The 26,160-nt window shown below is 35.4% G+C and overlaps 4 protein-coding genes across 17 annotated transcripts in view; 3 read left to right on the top strand and 1 right to left on the bottom strand.

Annotated features, from left to right (window-relative positions):
* Window positions 1–2,655, top strand: part of GSK3B (glycogen synthase kinase 3 beta) — a 145,554-nt gene extending 142,899 nt beyond the window's left edge. The window contains exon 12 of one of the 7 annotated variants that reach the window (XM_087957219.1): window positions 2,268–2,655. In XM_087957219.1, the coding sequence (XP_087813345.1) occupies window positions 2,268–2,434 (167 nt within the window). In that variant the 3' untranslated portion in view covers window positions 2,435–2,655. The remainder of the gene's footprint in view (window positions 1–2,267) is intronic. The other 6 variants (XM_087957225.1, XM_087957226.1, XM_087957227.1 and 3 more) reach the window with 6 other exon arrangements.
* The window catches only part of CFAP91 (cilia and flagella associated protein 91), a 39,507-nt gene extending 31,917 nt beyond the window's left edge, over window positions 1–7,590 (bottom strand). For all 5 annotated transcript variants that reach the window (XM_087957212.1, XM_087957213.1, XM_087957211.1 and 2 more), the window contains exons 1-6: window positions 6,958–7,590; window positions 5,604–5,680; window positions 4,105–4,262; window positions 3,644–3,727; window positions 2,654–2,710; window positions 1,816–1,997 (exon numbers count right to left, since the gene is read on the bottom strand). In XM_087957212.1, coding sequence (XP_087813338.1) covers window positions 1,816–1,997; window positions 2,654–2,710; window positions 3,644–3,727; window positions 4,105–4,262; window positions 5,604–5,680; window positions 6,958–7,054 — 655 coding nt within the window. In that variant the 5' untranslated portion in view covers window positions 7,055–7,590. The remainder of the gene's footprint in view (window positions 1–1,815; window positions 1,998–2,653; window positions 2,711–3,643; window positions 3,728–4,104; window positions 4,263–5,603; window positions 5,681–6,957) is intronic.
* A 563-nt stretch (window positions 7,591–8,153) lies between these two features.
* Window positions 8,154–12,694, top strand: COX17 (cytochrome c oxidase copper chaperone COX17). The gene is made up of 3 exons (XM_087957231.1): window positions 8,154–8,320; window positions 9,992–10,109; window positions 12,433–12,694. The coding sequence occupies exons 1-2, from the start codon at window positions 8,196–8,198 to the stop codon at window positions 10,074–10,076; spliced, it is 210 nt and encodes a 69-aa protein (XP_087813357.1). The 5' UTR covers window positions 8,154–8,195; the 3' UTR covers window positions 10,077–10,109; window positions 12,433–12,694.
* A 4,742-nt stretch (window positions 12,695–17,436) lies between these two features.
* POPDC2 (popeye domain cAMP effector 2) overlaps window positions 17,437–26,160 on the top strand; it is a 27,132-nt gene continuing 18,408 nt past the window's right edge. For 2 of the 4 annotated variants that reach the window (XM_087957201.1, XM_087957203.1), the window contains exon 1: window positions 17,439–18,235. In XM_087957201.1, coding sequence (XP_087813327.1) covers window positions 17,745–18,235 — 491 coding nt within the window. In that variant the 5' untranslated portion in view covers window positions 17,439–17,744. Of the gene's footprint in view, window positions 18,236–26,160 lie in introns of all 4 variants that reach the window. The other 2 variants (XM_026675460.2, XM_087957202.1) reach the window with 2 other exon arrangements.

Below are 26,160 nucleotides of genomic sequence, written 5' to 3'. Positions count from 1 at the left end.
AGCAAAAGAAACATTATTTGGATGTTTGCTTGAAATCACATCATACTATTGACTTAATATTTAGCTGTAGATAAATTATAATTCCAAGAACTTTTTCATACATATCATTAGCAAGCAATCTATGCCTCTGCATTTATTTATTCCATGTGGTAAACTTTGCCTACTTCACTGACCAAATACATTTTGAATGTTATTTATCTTCTAACATAAAAAGTATACCATCTATTTTAGTGTCACTTGCAATTTGATAAGATTTTCACCATCTTTCATCCAAACTGCTTTTTAAAAAATGCAATTTTGTAAAAGAGCTCAGCAATTGGGTAGACTGAAAAAAAAAGGGAGATTGACACTACATTTACCAATTGAGTTCCAATAATCACAGTTGCTATAAAGAGTTGCAGCAAACCCTTTAATAGTATTTGAGATTATTTTATGATTTTGAAATGTTGGAGCAGGTTCTGATTTTGTGATGGTACTCAATCCTTTTCAAGATCTCAATCGCTATAATTTTCTAGCACCATCGTGCCTACCATCCCTGTCCTATTGTCCCCATTTATTCGTACCTATTTCCTGTATTCTTACTCATGTTTATACTTATACCTATTATTTTGTAAGCGATTGACAAATCAAATAAATAAATAAATATATCCTGGAAATTAAGTATACTGAAAGAGAAAAGCAATTTTTCCCAGTTGACCATTCATCTCTAGATATGAATTGTACAGACTGCAGAAGGGGAATTACATCATTGTCTCACTTTGCTCTATGCCAAATTTTTAAAGAGGAGCTATATACAAAAATAATATTGTTCATAGTAATGTTTTAATAATATGATTAAGTGAAATAAGATCCTAATTTCTTTGTTCTATCGCCTTCTTTTGGGAGCTTGCTCTCTGCTATGCCATTTAGGTATGAAACCCCTTTATTTTATAATTAATGTGAAATTTACAATCAGAGACTATCCAGAATAGCCAAAATCTACAACAATCTTCTATTGTTAGAGCTGAATCAGATGTATTTCAGTTTACTTTTCTTTATTTCCTGTTTGTAAATTAGAACACGGCAAAACATTACATTTTTTTCTCAGTTTGGATAGTAAGATAGGCAATATATAAATGTGGGGAAACCAGATAGTATCTTCCTTTCAGATGACAAGATGTATGCACTGATGAAGATACTTAACTGTAAAACAGAGTTTTTATACATCAGATAATAGTATCAACAATTTTGGTAACTAAAAAAAATATATTGTGTGTGTATATGTGTGCACAAAGGTAAAATAAAAACTGACAGGTCACGTGAGCACAGGTTTGTGAAACTCCAAAACAGATCAGCCAAACAAACATTTAGGAGCTATGATTTGCTTAGCCAACTGTCTATTCCATTCTGACAGATGGATCAGCAGCAGAAACTACTTTTATTTCTGCTCCAGTGGCTAATTCTGGAAAAGACAGCCAAGACTCTCATAATACATACTGCAGAAATGGAGTAGGATGTGACCATTCTTAAAATCTCCACCCGCTTCCATTATATTTCTGTAACTTTACTACTCAGCTATTAAATGGTCAATGACAGGAGAATGATTGGAAGAATGGCAGACAGGCAAATAGGGATAGAGCTCCTAACACAAATTAAGTCAATGAATTTTGTAAGCACCCTGGCTATTGGAATTGATAAAAGTCTTAAGTGCCCTCGTAATAGATATCTGATGTTGTTTCTTCTTTGAAAGCCAAAGGTATGAAAGGTGATGTCATGGGAACTTAATTATATTACAGAAAAACATTGTACCCTGTGTTCATCAGGTCTTAAACTCACCCCAAGTCAGCGTGGCAAGAGTTAACAATTCAGGTATTGAACCTGAAGGAACTATGTATTCAGGGCTATATGGGTCTGTCTGAGCTTCACCATCCCGATAATCTGTTTGTGTTTCCACGGTTCGTGAAATGAGATAGGCTGGTTTGTCTTTGGATTTTGCTGGATGAGACTGTAGCTCTGACCTAAAATGCAAGGAACCAAACAACATCTTTCAAAAGTTCCTACATGATTAAAATAAGATTTTAGTTATGTCACATTATAATATGCTTTGTCATTCCACAATGTTACTAAGGGGTTCAAAAATATTACATTCCATCATTCCTAAACCTTCTTAATCTTGTTATTTCATTTTATAAATTACTTTCCTCAATATTTTGCTGTCCCTGGATTCTGTTTTTAATATAATGCAACACACACACATATTGATTCATTTTCCCAATCTTCCCTCCTAGGATATAAAGACATCAGAGGTGGTATTCAGCAGGTTGTGACCAGTTCTGGAGAACCAGTAGCAGAAATTTTGAGTAGTTTGGAGAACCGGCAAATACCACCACTGACTGGAGATTTTACAGTATCCTTCCCTTGCCACGCCCACCAAGCCACTGCCACAGAACTGTAGTAGAAAAATTTGAATCCCACCACTGAAAGACGTATGTACTTCATATCAGCATCCCAGGGATTGGGGGGAATCTGTGTGTGCCTCCCTATGCTTAACAATATTTTGTCTTAGGCTGTTTTCATGCCTTTTAATTTAATTATTAGAAAAACTAATTTCTTGAGATATGAAAAAACTTATCATTCCAGTGATTAAACATAAACATACTGGTTTATTACTTACTTTGACATTGCATAAACAACATTCAGTGGAATTGGCTTATCAAATGGGATGAAAGGTCTAAAAATAAACACAAATTTAAGAATAAACCAATGAAACAAAAAGGATATTTCTTCACTTATAATCCCCCAGACTCTTATTTCACCAGCAACTACATATTACCTAACTGACCTCTTTTCAATAACTAACTGGTTTTAACTTGTCTATGGATATTTTAATTCTTATTTTATGTATACATTGAAAACTGTGGAATTTCTTTTTTTAAATTTTATTGGTTTTTAAAAACAAACATAAACAAACAAAACATAAAAACATCAAGCTATCTTCCATATGTGTACATACAGTGTGCCGATTGGTTTACAAATTGTTTTGTGCTTCCATTTTGTAGTCTTCAATTACAATTACATTGCATATAATCTCATATTTTCAATCAAAAATTAAATACCTTAGTATCATTATTAATCAATCATTTGACTATACTTTTATTCATTCATGTTTTACAAGATAATCATAATTTACTTAGTTTATTTTATAACAGTTCATATTATCATCCCAAATCTATCCTAAAATCATTTTGTAGAATTTCTTGATTGTAGTTGAATAAAAGTTTGCTTAAAAATAAATATATAATCAGTAGTCTCTCTTAGCTATTACAAAAATACATTTTTCATTCTCAAATTTCATTTCAAACATGTTACTGTGTGTGTGTGTATGTGTCAAAATTTTACAAGTTTCAGAGAGTAAAATATTTTGAACATATTAATTAAATGTTAAAAACAATTAGTATTGTACCTTACAACACACATGACCTCTTGTAACCATCCTACATCATGTCAGATTTACCTTTAACTAAGGCATCTGATTAAGACGCTGCTCAAGCTATAAGTACTTGGGGCAGGGGGTAATTGAAATTAGGAAAGAATCTTCATTTCTAATGTATTTTGGCAATAGCTATTAATTTGGTCGTTGAGATTTAATTTGTATGTTTCCCACCGTTCAAAATATTTCCAGCGATTCCTTCCATTAACTTCAGGATCTTCATATTCAATTCTGGGCACCTGAAGGGAAGCTGGGGTTCTATACAGAAAAATAATACATACAAATTATTAGTGAATCTGATATTTCAGAGAAATGTAACACTAATCTCTTACAAAGTTTGTTTTTTAAAAGTTAGTGGTGTTTCAGTAGGTAACTACCAACAACACCTTGAAGTGAAAATGGTGAAACTTTTTCAAGAAATATTTCTTATATACTAGGAACCATATGCCCAGCCCAATGTAGCTGGGTCACATTTACATAGCTTTCCTCAACTGATCTGTTTTTCATGCTTTAACAGTTGCTCATTCCAGAGATAGCATTTCTCAAATCAAATTTAAACTGCAGACTTGGTTGCAACATTCGCTAACAGTATCCTGAATCATCATGTAACTAATATAAAATATCAGAACACTTACACCACAAGTTGCTGAAAAGTCTCAAAGCGTTGGTGTGCCCTTCCTCTCCATCTTCGATCAATGAATGGAGGAACTGGATTTTTTTCTTCTAATTGCACAAAGTACGATGGATAGTGAATCAAATTACTAAACATGGCTTTAAATTCTGGTACTTTCCTCTTTTTATATGAAAAAGACAGAAGTGCAACATTATATATTATTATGTTATATCTAAGGCTTAAATACAAATATAATTCATCATCATCGTTGGTTCCTTTTGCAGGAAGCACATAGGGCAGCAAGTTTCTTCCAATGAATCCTATCCATGGCAGTGTCTTCAGCATCTTCAAAAATGAGAGCCCAAGTCTTAATATTTTCTTCATATAAATGACTTATATGAAACAAGTAGATTCTTAAAAACTTTGGCAATTATCGTAAGTAGAATTATATTTGTGTTTGTATATAATGATGATATACACATACAAATATAATTCTACATATGATAATTGTCAAACTTTTTAAGAATCTACTTGTTTAAGTCATTTATATGAAGAAAATATTAAGACTTGGGCTCTCTTTTTTGTGGTTTTTGTTTCTTTGTTTTGGAACTTGTTTATTCTTAGACTGTTTAAATAACTAAAATATTCAACTGCCAGTACAGGATTTACCATACCTTCCAGACAAAGATAACTGCTTGTGAAACAGAATTTTCTCTCTAGTAAAACTTTACAAGTAAACTAAAACTATACTAATTAGTACCTTTAAAATTGTCAAATTTAATTTTCTGCTCTACTGCATATGTCGAGTAATGTGTAAAATTATTGAAGAGTTGCATTATGGATAGTTAATAGTTTTATGTTTAACTTGGATATACACATATATACATACATACAATATATTCCACTATTCAGGTGCCTTGGCTTACAATCACAACTGAGCCCAACATTTCTGAGCAAGACAATTGCTAAGTGACTTTTGCCACATTTTATGACCTTTCATGGCACAATTGTTAAATGAATGATTGAAGTTAGTAATACAGTTATTGAGTGAATCTGGCTTTCCCATTGACTTTGCTTGTTAGAAGTTTGCAAAAGATGATCACGTGACCCCAGGGCACTGCGATCATCATAAATAGGAGTTAGTTGCCATATGTCTGAATTTTGATCATGTGACCATAGGGATTCTGCAATGGCTGTGTGAAAAATGGTCATCAGTCACTTTTTTCAGTGCCACTGTAAGTTTGAATGGTCACTAAATGAACTGTTGTAAGTTCAGGACTACTTACATTTCTTTGTACTAAAAAGGTTGGAAATTTCTGTTTACATAAGCATCTCAAATTATTATTCAAAGAAATCATGCAAATTCTATATCTACATGATATGTGTAGATATAGGTAGAAACAATGCTTTTTAAAAAAAGTTATATTTCCTATTAGATTTCAAAAATACCTAGCAACAGCAAGGTATTTTTCACAGAAACACAAGTGCTCTGAAAAATAGTTTTAAACTATAATCACCTACCATTTCATCATGAATAAGATGAGCTTGGACATTTGCCTGTGCATGATCTTTTTCACTTGACAGCTCATACAATGGATCTAAAATACATATACAGAAATGGAAACACTTTAATAAATTTAACAAAGTATGTTATTCTATACAATCCTGTTAAGCATGCATTTATTCATAACTTTCTAATATGTCTTCAATTTTAATTTAAAGATGAAGTAGGTATGTGATGTTACCTTGAGAATTCTCAGTTGCTTTTATTAATATTTATTTGTCTTTTTATAAATAAAGTGGAGTAGAGAAATGCAAAAGCAATCAAGTCATTCAATGAAACAGTAAACAATGCATAAAAAGCAAGTAAAAATTAATCTATAGGTAAGTATTTGCAAATGAACTCAAACTTTAACAAACAGAACATTATTATAAAGTCAAAAGCAGAAAAACCAGAATGTTAGGATGAAAAATTTGTGACTTAGTTTGTTATGGAAATATGGTTTAAGAAGTACCACTCACAATCAAGTCAATTATAATTATAATATCCATAACGATCATATAAAGTTAATGATCAGTGCCTATCACATAGATTAATTTTGAGTGTGAATGGTATATAACAATTACAGCACAGATAGTCCTCTACTTACAACCACAACCGAGCCCCAAATTTTCATTGCTAAGCAAGACAGTTAAGTGAGTTTTGCCCCATTTTATGACTCCTTGCACCACAGTTAAGTGAAACATGTGATCACTAAGTGAATCTGGCTCCTCCTGCTGACTTTGCTTGTTGATGCCAGCTGAGGAGATTACAAATAATGGTAACATGACCCTAGGGGAGTCCAACTGTCATAAATACATGCCAAGTACCCAAATTTTGATCACATGACCATGAGGACATGGTAAACTGGTCGTAAGACCCTTTTTTTCAGTGCTATTGTAACCGTGAAGTCACTAAGCAAATGGTTGCAAGTGGAGGGTTACCTGTAATAGAAAAAATTAGGATATATATATACCTATGATGGGCTGAAAAGTCCATACTATGGTAAGTCTGGTCCTGTTTCCATACAAAAGCACAACTGTCATTTCTCCTCTACTGTACAGGTTCCCATTGGGACTATATGCTCTTAAGATGGACTTTATAACTACTAATTCTCAGTGGCACTGATTTCAGGACGTTTTTACCTATTCTTAAGTTTAATTAGGATGACCAAACCAATTTTCTTAGTCCAGAACCACAGAATTACTTCTCAAACGGGACTAAAATGGGCTGGCTGGTTTGTGGCTCAGTGGACCCTGCAAATCAAGCCTGTCGGTTCCCGAAAAGTTCACTTCTAGAAAAGCAAGCCCCATCAGCGTCCCCTTGGTTACTTACCATAAAGGAAATCAAAAGCCCGGTTGGGAGCCATCTTCCTGCGATACCGGATCCCAGCGTGGTCCAGCGGCCGAACAACGGTCACCGATTGATTCATCTTGCGGCCGGCCACCTTGGTCTCTGCCGCCGCCTGGGAAGGTTGTCGACGCCGTCCACATAGCAACCGTTTCCACAGGAACAGAGCCGAACGAAAAAGGGCTCCATGACACTTCCTGGAGCGATAACCATAGAGCTGGAGTTGGAGTGCAAATCGCTTCGCCGCGCAGTAACTTGGAGTCTTTTCTTGACGCTTTGCTCAGGGAAAAAGAAGAAGAAGCAATCGTCGGTATCAACGAGGCTCATCTTTCACATTTGGGGGAGTTAAGAAAGGAGCATTTCCATTAAGAATATATTTCTGGGAGAATTTGTCTCGAAAACTCGGACACCCGGAAAACTGAAGAGAAGCCACGGGTATTATAAATTCCAGGATAAATTCCAGTCTAATGAGCTATGATGGACGAATTTGCTTCTCGTCGACTTTTGTGACTTCACGGACGTGTCCACTTAAACGTCTTCCGTGTTTTGTTTTTTGTTTACGTCCTATGTCCTGGGATTGTCTTCTCTGTTCTGTTCAGATCCGGCATGGCTTATTGTAACATTCTGCTGCCACCTAGCAGAGCTTTACGGGCAATGCCCCAATAAAAACATATACCTTTCAAGAATTCAAACTAAGCAACGAAACTAGTATTTAAAACTATACGCAGGGGTCTCCAACCTTGGCAACTTTAAGCCTGGAGGACTTCAACTCCCAGAATTCCCCAGCCAGCAAAGCTGGCTGGGGAATTCTGGGAGTTGAAGTCCTCCAGGCTTAAAGTAGCCAAGGTTGGAGACCCCTGCCAGTAGTTCGAAAGTCCACCTGGTAATAAAGAAAAAAGTAGGGAAAAACGGCAAACAAAATCATAGATCAAAAGGAATAACAATCTTAAAAGATTTATTTGCGGTTCGGCTACTTCGGGGATCATTAGACACAGTCTGTCATAAAAAAGGTGATCAGTAGTCTTCAATGCCTCGTCCTCCATCGCCGCATTAAGACACTTCTTCATCCTTTTCAAAGTTGACGGCTTGCATACATAGAACATTGGAGATGTTACGTCACAAACGACAGCTATCGTAACCTAGTGGCGACGGCGGAAATCCGAGACGCTCCTTCCCCGTAGGCCTGCGTTCTGGCTGCTTGTGCGCATGCGCAAGTAGAAGGGATGTCGAACCTGGCGTCGTGCGATCCGGCGGGTCTCCAAGCCCCCGCTCAGGCGGAGCAAAAGCCGCCGCCTTCGCTGAAGCCGTGTTGTGCCTGCCCCGAGACAAAGCAGGCGCGCGACGCTTGGTTGGTAACGGGGGAGCGCGTGGGTAAATTAGGGACTTCGCCGCGACATGCGGAAGCGTGGGGCGCAATGGACAGTTTTGCGCGTCGGCAAACGGTATCGAACTGGCTAGCCAAACCGCAGAAGCAAATTCCCTCCGGATATTTTTAAGCGCTTCTCCCAGACTGGACCAAAGTCGGGAAACGGCTGGGAGAAAGTTTGTCTCAATTATTCCTGGACAGGAGAAAGCGCCTCGTTGCTGGAGCAACAGAGGTGTGCCGTTTCCCGATTAAGTCGTAAAATAGTCCCGCATCTTGTTCTAAAATGAACGCGTTGTTTCTTCCTGGGTAGAAGTGGTGAGAAGCAGAAATAGAAGAGCTCATTTCTAAACTTGAAAGACTGTTGTTAAATATTTTAAACTCGGTTTTCAAAAACCTGCTAGTGCTAGTACAAACGATTTATTGGAAGAGACTGCCTGGGAAAGAAAAAATCACATTATTAAATTTTATTGTGGCACTTTATATTTAGTTATATACAAAATATGTTGTGGCTTCAGTCACAGACTATGAAGTGGCTAATAATTATTGAACTGCCAAATTAATTTTAATATGGAGCAATTTATCACCTGATTACTATTAAAAAGTTGCTGAATAATGTGCTTTAATATAATAACCTCATTTTCCAAAAACTGCAAAAGCAGAGGCTGGGTTAGTCTTATTCAAATATACTGAAGCTATTCTTTAATCCTAAAATTTACAAGTCTCGGGAACTTGTTGATTACAGTTTTGAAACTATCTAGCTTAACATAGTTACAGTTCATTTTACCATATATTTAAAATATATGTGGGCAGATTATCATAATTTCTAATACCTAGTTAAAAAAAGATTTATTAAGACAACTGGTTTTTTTTAGAAATAGCAGCAGCAGCAGTAGCAGCTTAAAAGAAAAGCTTAACTTTGCTTTTAACTATAACTATAACTTAACTAGCCTCAAATTTTAAAACAAACCTAGTCCTGGGTAGATGAGGGTGTCTTGAACCCCCTTGAGCTTTTGATAGCAGCAGTTGAAGATAAAGTTTCTCCTTTGCAAATGTTTTGCAAGTGTCTTGCACCACACCACATCTCCAGCACCAAGGCCAGAAAGATAGCAAGGGGATATACTGTTTCTGGAAGTTTGGAGAATCTGTGTGTCTATGCCATGTTTCGCTCCCAACCAGACCACAGGACTAATCAAGGGGAGAAGCTGAGGCAGGAGGCTGACTGTCCAGTCTCTCTTTTCTATATGAACCCAGATTTTAACCTCATTAAGTCTATGTTCCTGGACAGAAATTGCTTTATTCCAATGATTGTCAGCTTAAAAATTAATGAAATTAAATCATCTGTCTTCTCACTGTCCAACACCTCTCACTCTCTGGAGAAAGAAGCTTGGTTGATGCAGAATAACCTCTTTTTAATCTCTTCTAGAAAAAGGAAGGCAGCTACAACCTATTATTTTCAAAGCGGTTGAGAAAGATCTGTATCTGTATATCTACATAAGATTGACTATGTTAAATAACCTGGATAAGGGAAGGAGAACAATTTGGTAACATAGAAGTATTACAGCTAGTCAGACTCAGAGTTGAAGTCCAGTGCTCATCAACTTAGTTGAGGCCTTGATTTGTGAAATCACTTAAAGGGGAAATGTTGTTTTGCAGCATTATCGAAAAAGGAGAAGAAAACTGTGGCCATCTTATTGAAGCTCACAAGGAGTGCATGAGAGCTTTGGGTTTTAAGATATGAACAAGATGAGTCATATATTGGAATCTTTCATAGGTAGGTGACTAAATTGCTATTTACCAAAACATGGTTTAATCAGAAAATATAATTTCCTAGCAATTACCACTGCATTTGTGAGTATAGAAACTTTTGTGGGTGCAAAACTTGTATAATCTATAATATGCATAATGTATTTTCTTCCTGTTTCCAATTTGTCATGTGTTTTGAAAATTTTAATTTTAGTTTGAAAATCTAAAATAGCCCTGTTTTACTGCAATGAAACTAAATAGTTTTTCTTCTCTAACTGTACTTTCTAGCAGTCTTTCTTATTTTCCTTTTTAAGCCTAAAACTCTAATTTCTCCAGAGTTATAGATATCCTACCATAATTTATGGATGAAATACCTTCTTACATTTTATCTGCTTTATTTATCTACTGGAAATAGGACTTGGCCCAATTAAATTGAATGAGCCAAGTATTCTTACTAAGATATAATGTTATTTTTGGGGGGGAAGTATAATTTTTTACTTTAATTATACACATATCCTACTTAATAGCACATAAATTCAAGGTTATCAATGGTAAATTGGCTGCATCCTCACAGATTGGGTCACTTTTAATATACACTTTAGGAATATAAAAAGGGATTAAGAATATATCATCAATGAACTTCGTCACTTTTTGTCTGCAGGGTATATGTTCCCAAAATGCTATTTTTCAAAGCCTTAAAAGCTATTTATTTCCCAATAACAGAGTATTCTCATTTTGATTTCTGTCAACAACAAAATGAAAAGATCTTTATAACTGATTGTCCTATCCATATCTACAGTAGTAACATATGATAACCGCACCATAGGATTCATATCCTCCTGATTTGTGAATTTAGAAAAATCTGAAAATATATTAACCCTAAAGGAAAAAATAACCAATGTGTAGGATTACTATAGGTGAAGCAGGTCCCCAGTGTTCTGTGGTCTTTATCCTATTTTAACTCTTAACTAATTTATATATATATTTATAAATTAACTGTGATTTTTGGCTTGTCAGAGGCCTCCAGCTTCCCTTTCTCCATTGAAGGATCTGCAAGACCAATCTCCTGTGTTATAGCAATAGCACTTAGATGTATATATTGCTTTATAGTGCTTTACAGCCCTCTCTAAGCAGTTTACAAATTGCCCCCAACAATTTGGGTCCAAATTTTACCCACCTTGGAAGGACGGAAGGCTGAGTTATCCTAGTTGTTGCCATTTTTTGCTAAGAAAACTGAAATACTATAGAAAATATGTTCATATATCAAACATTTGCATGCTGCTTCTAAGATCTAAGGCTCACACATTAGGATTAATTGGAAAATTTTTCACATGCATAGTCCAAACCATTATCATATACACATCAGCCATCAACTAAAGTAACAGGGTCATGATACACCAGATACTACATGGACCCTCAGTTTACCCAAGCCCTGGAATAGGGCAGATACAAAGAGTAATACTCCCTTCCAGCAAAATGGAATAAACTTTGCAAGGTTTGTAAGAATGAATTAGTTAAGTGATTGAAATCCAGTATTCTCCAACAATAGTTTGCAAAAGTTTTTTTTTTTAAACTTCTGTTCTGGTAGCCAAAAGTTCTAAGAAATAGATTAGGACTAAAACTTTAGGGAGGTCCAAATCCAAAGGAAACTGAATAAAACTAGTGCTGGTTTTTCCACAAGAATGTAAAACATCTGTCCCAATTATCTCTGGGTTTATTCAAATTGAATGTATAAACTAGAAGCATTACTCATAATGGCATATGCATAAAAGCACTGCATAAAAATGTTCTTTGCTTCTGTTTTAATGTCTGGATATTCTTACGGATAGTCCAAATGTATTTTTTCAATGTTCAGTTCTAGACAACTATAATTATGACTAGAGAATTGGTGACCTGTTCGGTTATCCTTTCAGAAATATTTTATGACAAGTTTCCTCAATGCCTTCAACTATGATAGAACCTTATGTATTGCTTTCACTGGAAAAGTTGGTATACATTGGGAGATCTGTCTTGAAAATAGCCCATGTTGGACAGCCAAAGCATCAGTGTAGGAAATATTTTATGACATTTTGTATCATGTCATAAACTTTTATAATAAGTTTTATGTTATAAAATGTTTTATAAATTTTTAATAAAATGTTTTATAAATTTTAATGCCATGGGAATCATGGGTCCTCGATTTGGGATGCATTCTGTCAGTTAATCCAATAGATATATCTCAAATGGTTCAGACATTATTGCCCTATGATGCATTGTTTCCTCCAATTAAAACTTACAGGAATGAGAGTTTTAATAATATATAAATAGATGGTCAAACAGTTTCTTACAGTTTTTTTTCCTTTTTCCTTTAGGTGATTTACTGTGGATAATTGGAAACTTTACTTCCACAACTGGTTGAATTGCTTTTTGATGTTTTTTATGAGAAGATGGGGAAAAATATTTAATATAAGTTTTAAAATCACAACAATATATTGCCTTAATCTATACCTTGGATTTGAGAAATTGTGACAATAAATTATTCTTAGTATTTAAAGTTCTAATTTAAACAGAGGATTGTTTCTTTCCTGTACATAAAATATTATGAATGCAAGCAATAAAGCAATTTGATCTGAATACAGGTAATTTTGTTGAAATTAATAAATGTCTGCATGGATTGAGTCTTGTTCAGTTTCCTAAAGACTATTCAGGAAGAATTGCTCACATCTTAATTTAAAAGCAATGAAGGGTTTGGAAAAGCCATTTAAGTCATCAAGTCCAGCCTCCTGTTTAGTGCAACAATACAAATTAAAACATACTGTCAAGTTTCTAGTAGAACAAGCAAAGAAGATCTGCCCACCTTCTCCCACCATTAATAATTGCCTAACATTTTACTGGAATCTCATTAAGTTAAGACAGTTATCCCTAGCTGCCAATCTGGAGTAATATAAAACGGACTTCGGTAGAGGTCTACTGAACTTCCAAGAGGCCAAAGAAAGTGCTATATAGGGAAGTGACTGCCATAAAAAAGGTACACTACTTAGCTTCCATTAGATAGCAATATTTAGGACTCATTCTCTCTGGCCTGGTAGGAGCAGTAGAAGTTCTTAGGGAAAAATTTAAGTGCCTTACAGACCAGGGATCTCTAACCTCTAATCGCAGCTCACTAATGGACTGTGGCATGTTTGAAACCAGGCCATCCACATGGCAGACAACCACTCACGTGAAGCTCCACATGTGCAAGTGGAGGGCACTTGTGCTCATGTGCAAAGCTCCAGTCACACAAGCACTCCGCTTACATGAGCGGAGCTTCACACGCAAGCGCCTTCCACTCGCATGCAAATGGAATTGTGAGTGCACACATATACCTGCAACTCTCATGCTCCCTCCGCCAGGCTGGGCCACCAAGGTGGAAAGGTTTTGTAATGCTGAAATAGATCTTTGATAAGCAGCATCTTGATGAGCACCTGGAACAAAACTGAAAGCCACTGTAGCTTGCACAACAGAGGCATTACATGGACTAACTAACTGTGTGTGCTGCTGTATTCTGGATCAATTGTTCTAGATGACCTTCAAGGGCAGCTTGCAACAGGTCTCTAAAAGGACTTATTTTTCTTCAGGCAAGCAGTTAAGAGACTATAACACTAATACATTGAGTATCCTGACCTTGTACTGTATGTTTAAGTCAAGTTAATCTCATTTATAAAACTATTTTTTTCCTGGAACTTAATGGACATTAAGCTCCTGGACATGCTCATTGAGATAGCTCCTGGTAGCATCATTCTGGATGCCTTCACCAGGGTGAGAGGGGAAATAGGATGGCCAGCATATATTTTTTTGCATACATGCAAAATTGCACTATGATACCCTTTCTGGACAATACTTTCTTCTCAGAATTGAGAGTGATTACAGTTAGCCCAAAATCCCCCAGCTGCTTTTCATGCCTAAAACAGAAGTTGTGGTTTCCTCATTTCTAATCCAGTATCTTCAAGTCCCACAACAAAATGGTAGTCTGACTAAAACTAGCTTGCATTAAAACATTCCCCTATACATCTCAGTATCTTTCTATATATGGAAATCATTCTTGCTTCCTTCAGGTTCATAAACTGATTTGTACACTACAGCTGTTATATCATCTGATGATCATCTGATCAACATTCAGGTGCTTGTCAACCTGCCCACACTTAGAATTTTGAACACATGTTGGCACTTCACCATCTCTGCCTTTTTGACCATCATGCAACTGGCACTCCTTGATTGTGGCAGGAGCATTGGTGCTCACCAAGTGGCAATCTCAGCCAGCTGCCCCTGCCTCCAGGGTTCTACTTCGGTCTATTGCCACCACCAAGGAGTGCCACCTCAAGCCCCATGCCACAACCTGCCATCACAGCACCACAGTGCAAAGCCCTAGCTGTGTCTGCCACCCTGTTCTTGGTTCATCTTGCCAGCCCTGCTTTCTTGCGCTCTGCTCACCCTACCAGCCCTGCACTCCACTTGCCATGGCTGTCTAGCCTCCCTGCTGCTCAGCGCTCCATTTGCCATGCCATCCAACTGACGCTGCTGCCCTGTGCCCCTGTACTCTTCTTACTCTACAGAGGTAATGGAGTATAAGGCAACCAGATGTGCAGGTGATGGAAATCCTAGTCCCAAATTCCATTATTTCCTGAGGACTACCTTGATAAAATGAATTTTGATTACAGAAAAGACACACTACATTTTGGCACTCTGGAAACCTTTTATGAACTTTTTGCATAAAAATGGGGGAAAAAACCTTGCGATTTATAGTTTTCATGATTAGACAGGATATATTATAGACAAAAAATATTATGAGGTAACTTAGAAAGGCTAAATATGTGAAGAACATTTTGTCAGGTGGAGCTCCATTCAAAATTCAAGAAAGAAATACTTAGACTCTTTAGTTTAGAGAAGAGATACCTTTTACTGAAATTGAAGTGTAGCAATCATAGAATTCTGAATCTGGGAAATTAGGTGCGCAGATCACATATACAAAGTGATGGAAATGTTCCCACCCCCAATAGTTCAAATGATTCTTCCAATTAAAAGTTGTGAATATCATCATGTGGACATCTTCAGGTGATGATGAGGCCTCTATCTGTTGACCTTGGCATATTTTGATAAAGGTTTGCAGTTGCGCAGAGAAAAGAAAGCTAAGCGAGAAATAGAAACCTAAGCAAGAATTTATACTCCCCCCTCCTCATTTTACACAACACTAGAATGTAACACCTCCAGCTTGCTTCCCAGACTTTACCCCCTCCTCCCCCTGTTACTTATGGCAGCCAAAAGATGCAAAGCAATAGTAGAAGATCTTGAAGGCTGACACATTTGAAGCTACTTCTTTGTATCTTTTTTCTTTCCTAATTTAATTCAACTTTTTTCTTTTTTTGCACTTTTTGCTTTCTTTGTTATTAAAATGTTTTAAATGTTTTTAAAAGATTAAAAACTAATGCAAAGTATTATAATATTGCATTCGTTTTTAATCTTTTAAGAACATTTTAATAAAAATCATATAAAAATCCATTGAGCTATTTTATTTTCATTGTTTAACTTTCTTGTTCTCCTCTGCCCAATTGTAATCCTAAAGTAGACTCATTCCAGTTGCTCATTTTCTGAAGAGAACATGTGATTCATAAAGCCATTCAAAAATGAAATATTTATGTTTTTATTCTTGTTATTTTGGCTCATGCTGCCAAGCAGTTTCAAAATATTAAGATAATATGTATCTAGATATATTTGATGAAACACGTGCTTATGACCTTTCAGTAGGTTTGATAAGAGGATGTGCTACTAATGGTAGGACAAACGTGGAAATTTCAGTGGATTTAAAATCCTCCCAAGTGCTGATGAATTTTGGTTTTATCAAAATTCACCCAATAAAGGCAATGGTACAACACCACTCTTTTTAATTTTTTTCCCAACATAGTTTGCAATTTCCTTTAAATCACAGTTTAAATAAATTGGTAAGCAAAAGTTTGGTAAGTGGAATAGCTGAAAAATATTAGCATGACATATAAAAGTAATTTCATCTCATTGCATTGGAAAAATAATACACTGGTGCCATCCCAAACCAATTATCACAAAGTTCTGATAACTAAACAACAATGACGAAACTAAAATTTTCCACTGAGTACAAAACAGATTTGACAAAAATTATCCAGTTTAGGAGTAGGGAGAATGGCTCCTTTTGTACTGTGACAGTAATATGTGCCAACTGTGCCAACTAATATGCTTGTTTGGATCAGTCAATCCCTCTAAAATTAGAGAAAAGAATGCATACTGGAGAGTAAAGAAACAAAGAATATGGTATGCACTGTGCAACATGCAGCACATTCACAAACATCCCTATTTCTGGACCCATGTTGCCAGGAATAGATTCAAAGTATTCCACAAAACAAGGGAGCCAGCAAACCTAGAAAGTACTAAAGACTATATTTTCTTTCTATGACTGATATTTACCCAAATGGAAGACAATGCTTAATATAAGGTACACCAATTCAAATGGAAAATTGGATGCCAAACTTCTTACCTGCTTCATTTAATGTATTCTCAATTAATTGAAGACAATCTTCTTATTTTAATCAAAAATTATTCGGGGTGGGAGAAACCAGTTTCAATTTCAGAAAAGGAATTGTCCTTGCCTATTCTGATTTTCTGCTGATAATTCTCCTAAGTATCCCAGCTGTTTGCCTCTTCTGTATTAATATATAAAACTCTCTTTTTACGATCCTATAATCCCTTAATTTGGGGTAGAGTTGGAGTGACTGGATGAAGCTGAGCATTTACTGGTTGGATGCCCTTCCTGATGCCACAACTGAGTTTGCAGAAGATATTTTTTTCTTTGTGCCCTAGGAGATAAATATTTGCTACTACTTAGGATTGAACTCTCAAACTTCTGAGTGAGAGGTGAGTGTCTTCACCATTAGGCCACCACACCACTCTTTCTGTGTGATTGCATATCATATTATAAAGATACTTATTATTCATATCCTTTTTAATCTCTTAATTTATTGCTTTTAGTTGTAATAATGAACTACTACTACTCCCCCTCCCCCATGTAAAAATACTCTTTGGTGATAAAGTGTATCTGAGAACAAACTGAAAACTCTGTGCAGTATTCAGAAACAATACTCTGTAATCTAGTTCTCAGAGTTATGTTAAGTGGCAAATGTCTGGCTGCTCTCTCTTCCCGTTCTAGCCTTTCCTTCTTGGATTTCAATGCCAAACATGGTTATCTATGTAGCGCCTCTCTCTGCTTTCCATGCCTTAGTGCTATACATTCCAAATTAAACACTAGTGCCCTCTGCTTGTCTTCCCCACCCCTTTAGCCCTCCCTGCTGCTCTTTCACTGTGTCTATTTTAATTTATCTCAAGGCAGGGGAGAAAACAAGCTGCAAACACTCTTAGCTACTCTGATTTTTCCACTCCAGTTCTCAAAAGGAGCTTCCGGGATTGAATTTCTCATGCTTCTACAAGTTCATCAGCAAGGTCTCAAATCTCATCAAGAACGCTGGCTATTGCAATTTGTGGAAAAGAACTTCAGGAATTGTTGGATGCAAATACATAATTTTAGAAATGTTCCTCTAAGATCTCCATAGAGGTGTACGTGTAAGAATTAGTTCTGTATATGCAATTAATTTCAAAGTGAGTTAGGAGTAGAAGTTATAGGAAAATGAATGAAGAAAACACACTTTTGGATCGGATAATTTTTAATCCGGTTTTGTGTGAGAACTGGAAATACATTATGGAAGGAGCAGCCTATCACCTTGCTAGTTTCTTCCTCCTCCTTGGCTATATGGGAGGTAGTGGAACCTTTGGTGCCATGTATATTTTTGGGCTGTTGTCCATTGGCTTTCTTTGCTCTGCTGTATGGGGCTGGCTCAACGCTTGTGGATTAGACATTGTCATTTGGAATGTGCTTTTATTTCTGATCTGCTTGTTTCAGCTAACACATTTAATTTACCAACTCCGTAAATACACTTTTTCTGAGGAATTTGATCTCCTGTACAAACAAATTTGCCAGCCTTTGCAAGTGCCTCTTCAAACTTATAAAGAAATAATCAAGTGCTGTGATGAACAGGTCTTGCCTTTGGCCAAAGATCAAACCTATGCTGTGGAGGACAAGACATCCATTGACCGTTTGTCCTTCTTGCTATCTGGCAGGTAGGTCTTTTTTTCTCCTGAAAATACCCCTTATGATAGTGGTGCTTTTGAACACTGCTAAGTGGTTTCAAAAGGTAGAGAGGCATAGGAACTGCATGCTTTCCTCTTTCTCACGTTATGGAAGAAAAACCCATTTTTTTCACCCCAATTGGCTTTTTTATCTGGATAAAATGGGGAAGGAGGTGCATAAGAGGAAGTATAATGCGAGTCATCATTTTCAGCATGTATTTGTGCAGCCCAGAAACAAAGTTGAAGTGAAGGCCTTTAGCCCTCTTAACTTTAAAATATGAATATAAAAGGAGGGTGATCAGTGGGGAAATGAAAACTAATGGGCTAAGGCCACATTGCTTCTCTGTTGCAAACTGACTTCTTCAAATTTAGGAAGGTTAATTATTGTGGATAAGGGAGGCAGAACATGGGTTTCCATCTACTGGTAGATACTGGGGTGATTTGCAATACTTTCTCAGTTATTTAACAATAGCAAGAACTTTATCTTCACCCTAAATTGCTGAATGAAAAATAATTAGCATATTCAAAAGGATTTGCTTATTAGTTAGAAAGATGATGAGCTTTATTTCAAGTTAAGAGTTTGAACAATTGCTGAGCTCATAATTCTTTAATTCTGTTTCCTTCTACCTCTCTCCATATTGAGGGAAGGGTCCAGGCTTTTAATAAAAAAACAAAGTAGACCCTCCTGCCCTGGAGACTGTTCACTCCCATTTATAATCTTTGAAACTGAATATACTGTATGTTATATACAAATATACAAATGGCAGATTTTAAAAAAGCTTTAAAAAAGCTTTAAAAAAAGCTTTAAAAGTAATAGGTTTTATAGAATCATATTATTAATGAGACATTTCTGAAGTGAATAACGAGAGACATTGGCCCGTATTAAATGCATGTCTGCATCTCTAATTCCTACTGCCACAGAGTACTGTATATTAGAAAAGACACAGCTTCTAAAATATTTTATATAAAATACAAAAGACCCCATAAAAGAGGAGGTTGAGTTACATGTAAAAGACCACTATATTGCTACAGAAATGCACGAAACCAAACAAAAGCACATCTCCTAGAATGCATATGGGTCAATATAAAAGAAAAAAAGAATGCCATAGATGTATATTACAGGCCACCCAAGCAGAAAAAAACAGATGTACTTTTTGCTAACAAATTAAAAAATATATGTATAAAATAACATATATATAGGAAACACACTATACTAGTAATGGGAGATTTCAATTACCCTGACCTCAACTGGAAGACTAATTCTGAACCAAGTGAGAAATTGAATAGGTTCCTGACCAACCTAGCTGACAACTTTGTTGTCCAAAAGGTAGAGGAGAGAACTAAAGAGACAGCCATACTGGATCTAATTCTCACAAACATAAAAAGTGACAGAGGGAGTTGAAACTGCAGGAACTTTGGGTGAGAGTGACCATGTCATACTAGAATTCAATATAATACAAACACAAGCAATAGAACATAATCATACCAGAGTCTTAGATTTAAAAAAAAACTGATTTTAACAAACTCTCAGAGAGGACTTGGGAAAGATTCCTTGGATGAAAATCCTAAAGGGGAAAACAACTCAAGAAGCTTGGGAAACTCTAAAAAGTATGATCACAAAAGCCCAGTCCAGTACAATTCAACAGAAGAAGAAAAATAAGAAATCCAAGAAGAAAACAGCATGACTGCACAAAGATATCTCTGACTAAAGGACAAAACTAAAGGACAAAAAAGACAAGTTAAAAAAATGGAAAGAGGGACACATAACTAAGGCAGAATATCATCAGCAGATAGCCAGAATCTGCAAAGATGAAGTCAGGAAAGCAAAAGCTCAGCATAAACAAAGACTTGCTGCATCAAAAGTCAAAGCCCAATCTACCAAAAACACAACTGTAAAAAAACAGACTAGAAATCATACTTAATATGATCTTCTATTCCTCCTCCTAAAACTAAACTTTTCATTTTTCCTGCCAAAATGTAGGAATCTGTATTTCTCTCTGTTGAAATTCTTCCTGTCAGTTTCTGCCTTGGTGATTCACTTGGTAAAGATCTTTTTTAAAAATCTGGAGAAGGGTTTGGGGGTGTTGCAGACCCCCTCCCGGCCGGCAGAACCCCCTTTCCCAGGACAGTGCAGCGGCGGTCCGTAATGGCCGCCACAAAGAAGCTGGCAGCCGGGTAAGAATGCGCAGGAGGAAGTGGAGAAAGTGCTTGAGAGGAGAAAGTCTTTCTTGGTTCCTAGGACTCTAAGACATATTTAACAAAATTCCTGAAAAGTATGACTTTCTGAATGATACCTTCGAGAAGAGGAAAAAAGCGGCAGTTTAATGGTGCTGAAAGGATAGCTTACCCTCTTTTTTTACGGAATAAAAAGTGAACATTAAGAAACCTATTTTTTTTAGGTGAAAACTGGCTCTAAGCGGTGAGTGGGAAAAGAGGGGACTTAAAAAAATATATTTGTATGCTAAGACCTTGTTGGAGGAGATGCCTTAAGGATTGAAAGACTAAAATATATTGTAATAAGACTTTAAGAAACAGATTTGGACTTTCCTTTTCTTTAATTGATACTACCCCAGGAGGAGAGAGTGGGAACTCTGTCTTGGTTTGGACTGACTGAGAACTTTGGGATTGTCTTATTTTTCCTTTGGAATATTCTGGCTGTTGTAAGAGAAAAGAAAAAGAAAAGATTTATAATGGCTTCTTCTATCGAGGAACTGAGAAAAGACTATGAGCAAGCAAAACAAAATGGTAAAGCTGGTTTGAAAGAAGCCTTCTTTTTTTAGAAATGGCGCTTATTAATTATCAACAAACATTGCAACAGATGAAGACAGCAGAAGAAGAACAAAGAAAGGAAGCCATCTTTAATAAATCTCAGAACTCACCAAGAGGGAAGGAAGAGGAAAAAGAAGAGAAATAAAGGACTTAAGATTTAAAAAAACATTTAAGAAAGGGAAAACAAGGTGCAAAATCAATATAAGGATGGTAAACAAAAGGGAAGAGGAATGCGACAGAGAAGGGAAGCCAGTAAGGCAGAGGCTAGAAGAAGGGGGCTAGAAGGGGGTTAGAAAGGTTTGTTGGGGAAGAAAGAAAGGGAAAAGGTGGAGAAAAAGCTACAAAGTTTTGAAATTAAATGAGAAAAAGAAATTTTTTTAGGGATAAAGGATAAGTATAATTTCTTCAAAGAGATTTTGCAAGGTACATAAGATGATATTGTAGTATTGTATCAGAAATAGAAAATTTAAATGGCTTGAGAGTTGATAAGAGATTAAAATGTTGGAATGTTAATAATGATTGGTTTGAAAATATAATATGAGGGGAGATTTAGAATATTAAACTTTAATTAAAGAGTTTATTAAGATTATGGTATTGATGTTATTATAAAACTTTCATTATAGTATTTTGTTTTTAATATTTAAATCTATTGCTTAACTATGTATTTAATTGTTTTAGATGTATTATTCAGTTAGAATGTACCAAGCAAAATCGGATTGGGTATTTTAAAGATTAATTTGATTAATTTAGTGGGGAGATAGAAAGGCATCATACTCTGATTAGTGATTTCAGGAGAAATTTCTTTCTTTTTAAAAGGAATGAGACAAAGGTATAATAGAGAATGGACAAAAAGATATAAATATAATGACTCAAATTAAGATGATTAATTAAGATAGAATCAAGAAGAGTGAAATATGTGGAGAAGTTAATATAGAAGACTTAGAATGATAAATAAAATAAGTAATGATATGTAAGATGAGCCTGAATATAATTGAAGTCCATGAAAAGAGAGATACCTGGGTCCAAGTTACTTTCCAAAAAGATCTTTTTTATGTTTTGTGTGTTGTGTGATTATGTTGTTTTTTTGGGGGAAATTAATAAAACCTTGTAGAAATATAGAATGAGAATAATGGTAACTAAGTCAGAAAGAAGTAGATGAAATAATAATAATAAAATTGAATAAGAGTGAAGAGAAATAAAGGGAAATTGGATAAGAGGTTTTTGTATGTTTATATGGAAATGGTTTAAAATAGAATTATAGTTTACCTGACTTGTTAAATTTATAATGGAAAAAGGTTTAAACATGTAATGGAAAATGATGACTTGTGTGTTTTGAAAATTAATAAAACTTGTTTAAAAAAAAAAAAATGAAGGTTGACAACACAGTGTTTGTTTGGTCCATGGATTTCATCATCTCCTTTTCAAATCAAATCAAATTTATTACAATCCTAAGGCCAAATACAAACCAAAATCTATAAAGGTTCTATGCATAACAGAAAGACAATAAATGCAATGGAATCTAAAAAAATTAAGAACAAAGAAATAAATCTAAATAAAATGCTATTATAAGAAGTTCCAAATCTAAGTGATGATTTACAAGGTAATGTACAAACAGTAGCAGAAAATTGGGCGACCTCACAGGTTATTTTCAAGTCCAAAAAAAGTAGCATTAAATATCATTATAAATATCATTAAATATTTATTTCACATTCTCTACCTGGAAATTTCTTCAGGACACGATATATAAGGGTCTGTCTAGTGTTCTTATATAGGGAATGTTTATTTTATTTTATTTCCAAATAACTCAAGGCAGTGAACATATTCAACACGTTTCCCTCCTATATACCCCACAATAACAACCTTTTGAGGTAAATTGGGCTGAGAGTGAGTTAGGACTAGAACTCTCCACCTCCCATTTCTAACCTATTTCCTTAACTGTTTACCCAAACTAGCAAATTATTAGTAACATACGGTTTAGAGAGCTTTTATTGAAACATCACCATGTGGACATAACCAAAGGTGCAAAAGAGCAACCTTCAAATATCCAAGACAGATAAAAGTATTTATCTCCTTTTCTAACACCCATCAAACTCATTTATAAATATTTTGAATAGTGTAGGACCTAGAATGCAACACTTCCCTTCAGGTTAATACAAGGCTATTAATATTCAGTCCTTGGTTTTGATTATTCAGACATCTGAGAGTAGCTTAGTTGCATCCATTTTTGACTTCCTTATTAACATAAAATATTGAATACTTTGCTAGTATCATGGTCTACTCTTCTGTTGTATTCCCACAGTCAAATACCTTGTTCTTGAAATCTCCATGCTGGTTCCTATTAAGCAATGTGTTGTTTTGTATATGCTTGGGAACAAAATGCTTAATAAGTTTTCCAGTTCTGTCCAGTATAAACATCAAATTGACCCATCTATAATTACCCCAGTCTTTTTCTTTCCATTTTTGAAGACAGGAATGCTGGCCTTTCTCCAGTCCCCTAACACTACACTAAACGACAAGATTTCTGAGACAAGGACTCTGAAATGACATCCATAACACCTTCAAACCTCGGATATTATTAGCCTGGGCTGAAGACTTCAGGCTCATCCACATAGCTGGAAGGGGTTTCCCACTACCCTCAAGACAAGAGAAAAATACATCAGACTCAAAACATCAGGTCACTTTCTGAACCTCTGGAATGAGGCCAGCAGAGCTGATGTCTTGACACAGACTGGCACTTGTTGCCCCTGCTGCTCCAGAGGAGGCAGGGCTGGTACCCCAGAGGAGTTCTGGCTGTGGGCACATACAGTGGCTCCAAATACCAGCAGACTAAAGAGTTTCCTATTCAGCTTGTAGTGGCGGAAGGGCTTGATAAGCAAAGGGCAGTATCAGTCATGTAGGCATTTAGAAGAGGATCATTTTCTGGCATTTTAATTCCTTATTTCCTGCCTTTATTAATAATGGCTCTAAATCAAAAGTAAAAAAGCTATCAGGAAAGGAGGTAGCTTTGTTTTGTCCTTGGAAGTATTTGAATTAAATCCAATTCAGGCCACATTTCCATAGAACTGTCAGTGGTAGTTCAAGTACTAAATACAAAAAAAATATGTACATTCATTTGGTCTAGTGATTTAGTTAACATTTTAATGGTTTCTTTTATTAGCATTCTTTTATTACTCTGCTTATTTGGCCTATTCCTTTCCTCTTTTGATTGTATAGATGTTATATTAATACTTTTTAACTAATGCCTAATTTTGGTTTTGTCTGCTTGTTTGAATATGTATAAATTAAAAAAAAATTCTGAAGTTCTTCTGCAGTGAACTTTGACCTATTTAAAATTTTCCCTCATACAGTACTGCCTCAAATCTTTTATTGTTTATTGACTGAGTTTTAAGGTTTTATCAGTGTATTAACATATCAATCAGAGGTAGTATTCAGCAGGTTCTGACCAGTTCTGGAGAACCGATAGTAGGAATTTTGAGTAGTTTGGAGAACCGTCAAACACCACCTCTGGCTGGCCTCTGGCTGCACAGGAGAACAGAGCTGGAAAGCAGGTTAGTGGGGTGGAGAGGGAATGGGATTTTGCAGTATTCTTCCCCTGCCATGCCCACCAAGCCACGCACACCAAGCCACACCACGCCCACCAAGCCACGCCCACAGAACCGGTAGTAAATTTTTTTGAATCCCACCACTGATATCAATACACACCCACAAAAATGCCAAACCCAGTCTGAACATCTGGCTAACCGTGCAGCAAAATAATAATAATAATAATAATAATAATAATAATAATAATAATAATAATAATAATAATAATAATAATAATAATAAATCACAAGAGGTAAATCACCTTAGTGTAGCTCGGTAAAAATGATTTTCAGGATCTGAACACAACTCCCAAGGAGCCTGAAAATATGTACTTATCATGAAATGGACTGCCTTTCAAACCCAAACACAGATCCTCAGATATGGGATCAATCTATTAAACCTTTAGAAGAAAATTATTGTTGATAAGCAAAACATTAAGGAAACAACAAAAAGCCTGTTGAGTGTTAAATATATGCAAAGAATGGAAGTCAAAATTTATGGAAAACAGATTAGAGACAAAATGACCCAATATGTAACAGATTGAGACTTTGAATTTAAATAGGAGAGGCTTTATACTATAAATGAATTTTCACTATTCACTATAATGAATTTTTTTCTTAAATATTGTTAACGGGGTTAAAGCAATGATACTATAAGTGGAATTTATCTAGGAAGATATTGAAGTAATACCGGAACAGATGCTGTGACATTCCCTTCCTCCCTCTTCAAGACAATATTGTAGCCCTTGACAGATTTATCAAGAGTGATGGAGGAGGTGATGGCAGCTTAGTAAAAACAAACAGGTCTCCCTTACAAAAATAGTAATGGAATGATTCTTCAGAACAAGCACTCTGTGGAGAAGAAAGGCATTCCAAGTTTACATGACAGTTCTTTTTTTTTTTTAATAAAAGTTTTTTTAAAAAATTTTTATAAGTACAAACAATTCATCTTCCATTTAAAGATGTGTCTGGGTACAAATATCTTGTGCAACAATAATCAAAATTACTACCATATTCATTATATTGATATTAGTTCTCCATTGTTATCTTATTAATATACATAATATCTCTTACACTATAACAATAACATGTTTAGATCTTCACTTATTATTAGTATACATAATATATCTACTATTATAACAATCCTCTTCTTACCATGTTTAATTTTCTTCTTACCATATTTACCATGTATTAAGATATTTTCTTTATTTCACTAATCTATTAGATATTTCTAGCTTTCATGTTTTTTTTCTAACCATTGATAAAATAGTTCCCATGTCTTATAATATTCAGATTGCTCCTTCTCTTTAATTTGCAAGTGTTAATCTATTCATTTCTGCACATTCTAATATTTTCCTAATCACATTTTCATCATTAGGAATCTCTTTACTTTTCCAACTTTGAGCAAATACAATTCTAGCTGCAGTTAGTACATGTATAATTAAATATATATTCTCTTTACTATACGTTCCAGGTAAGATCGCCAACAAGAATATTTCAGGTTTTAAATCAAGGTTTCAGGTTGTATCATTTTTTCCAGTCACATATGTATTTTTGTCCAATATT

This window comes from Notechis scutatus, chromosome 2, assembly GCF_049901735.1.
Source record: "Notechis scutatus isolate UNSWTSFEM ecotype Mainland chromosome 2, rNotScu1.2, whole genome shotgun sequence".
Classification (NCBI taxonomy): Eukaryota; Metazoa; Chordata; class Lepidosauria; order Squamata; family Elapidae; genus Notechis; species Notechis scutatus.
Note: the sequence above shows the minus strand (reverse complement) of the source record. Positions and strands in the feature narration are given on the sequence as shown.

Coding starts and splice junctions, on each gene's coding strand:
- COX17 (XM_087957231.1), top strand. CDS start 8,196: ATGTCGAACCTGGCGTCGTGCGATCCGGCGGGTCTCCAAGCCCCCGCT. Junction 8,321..9,991: donor AAGCAGGCGCGCGACGCTTG/GTTGGTAACGGG, acceptor GTTGTTTTGCAG/CATTATCGAAAAAGGAGAAG.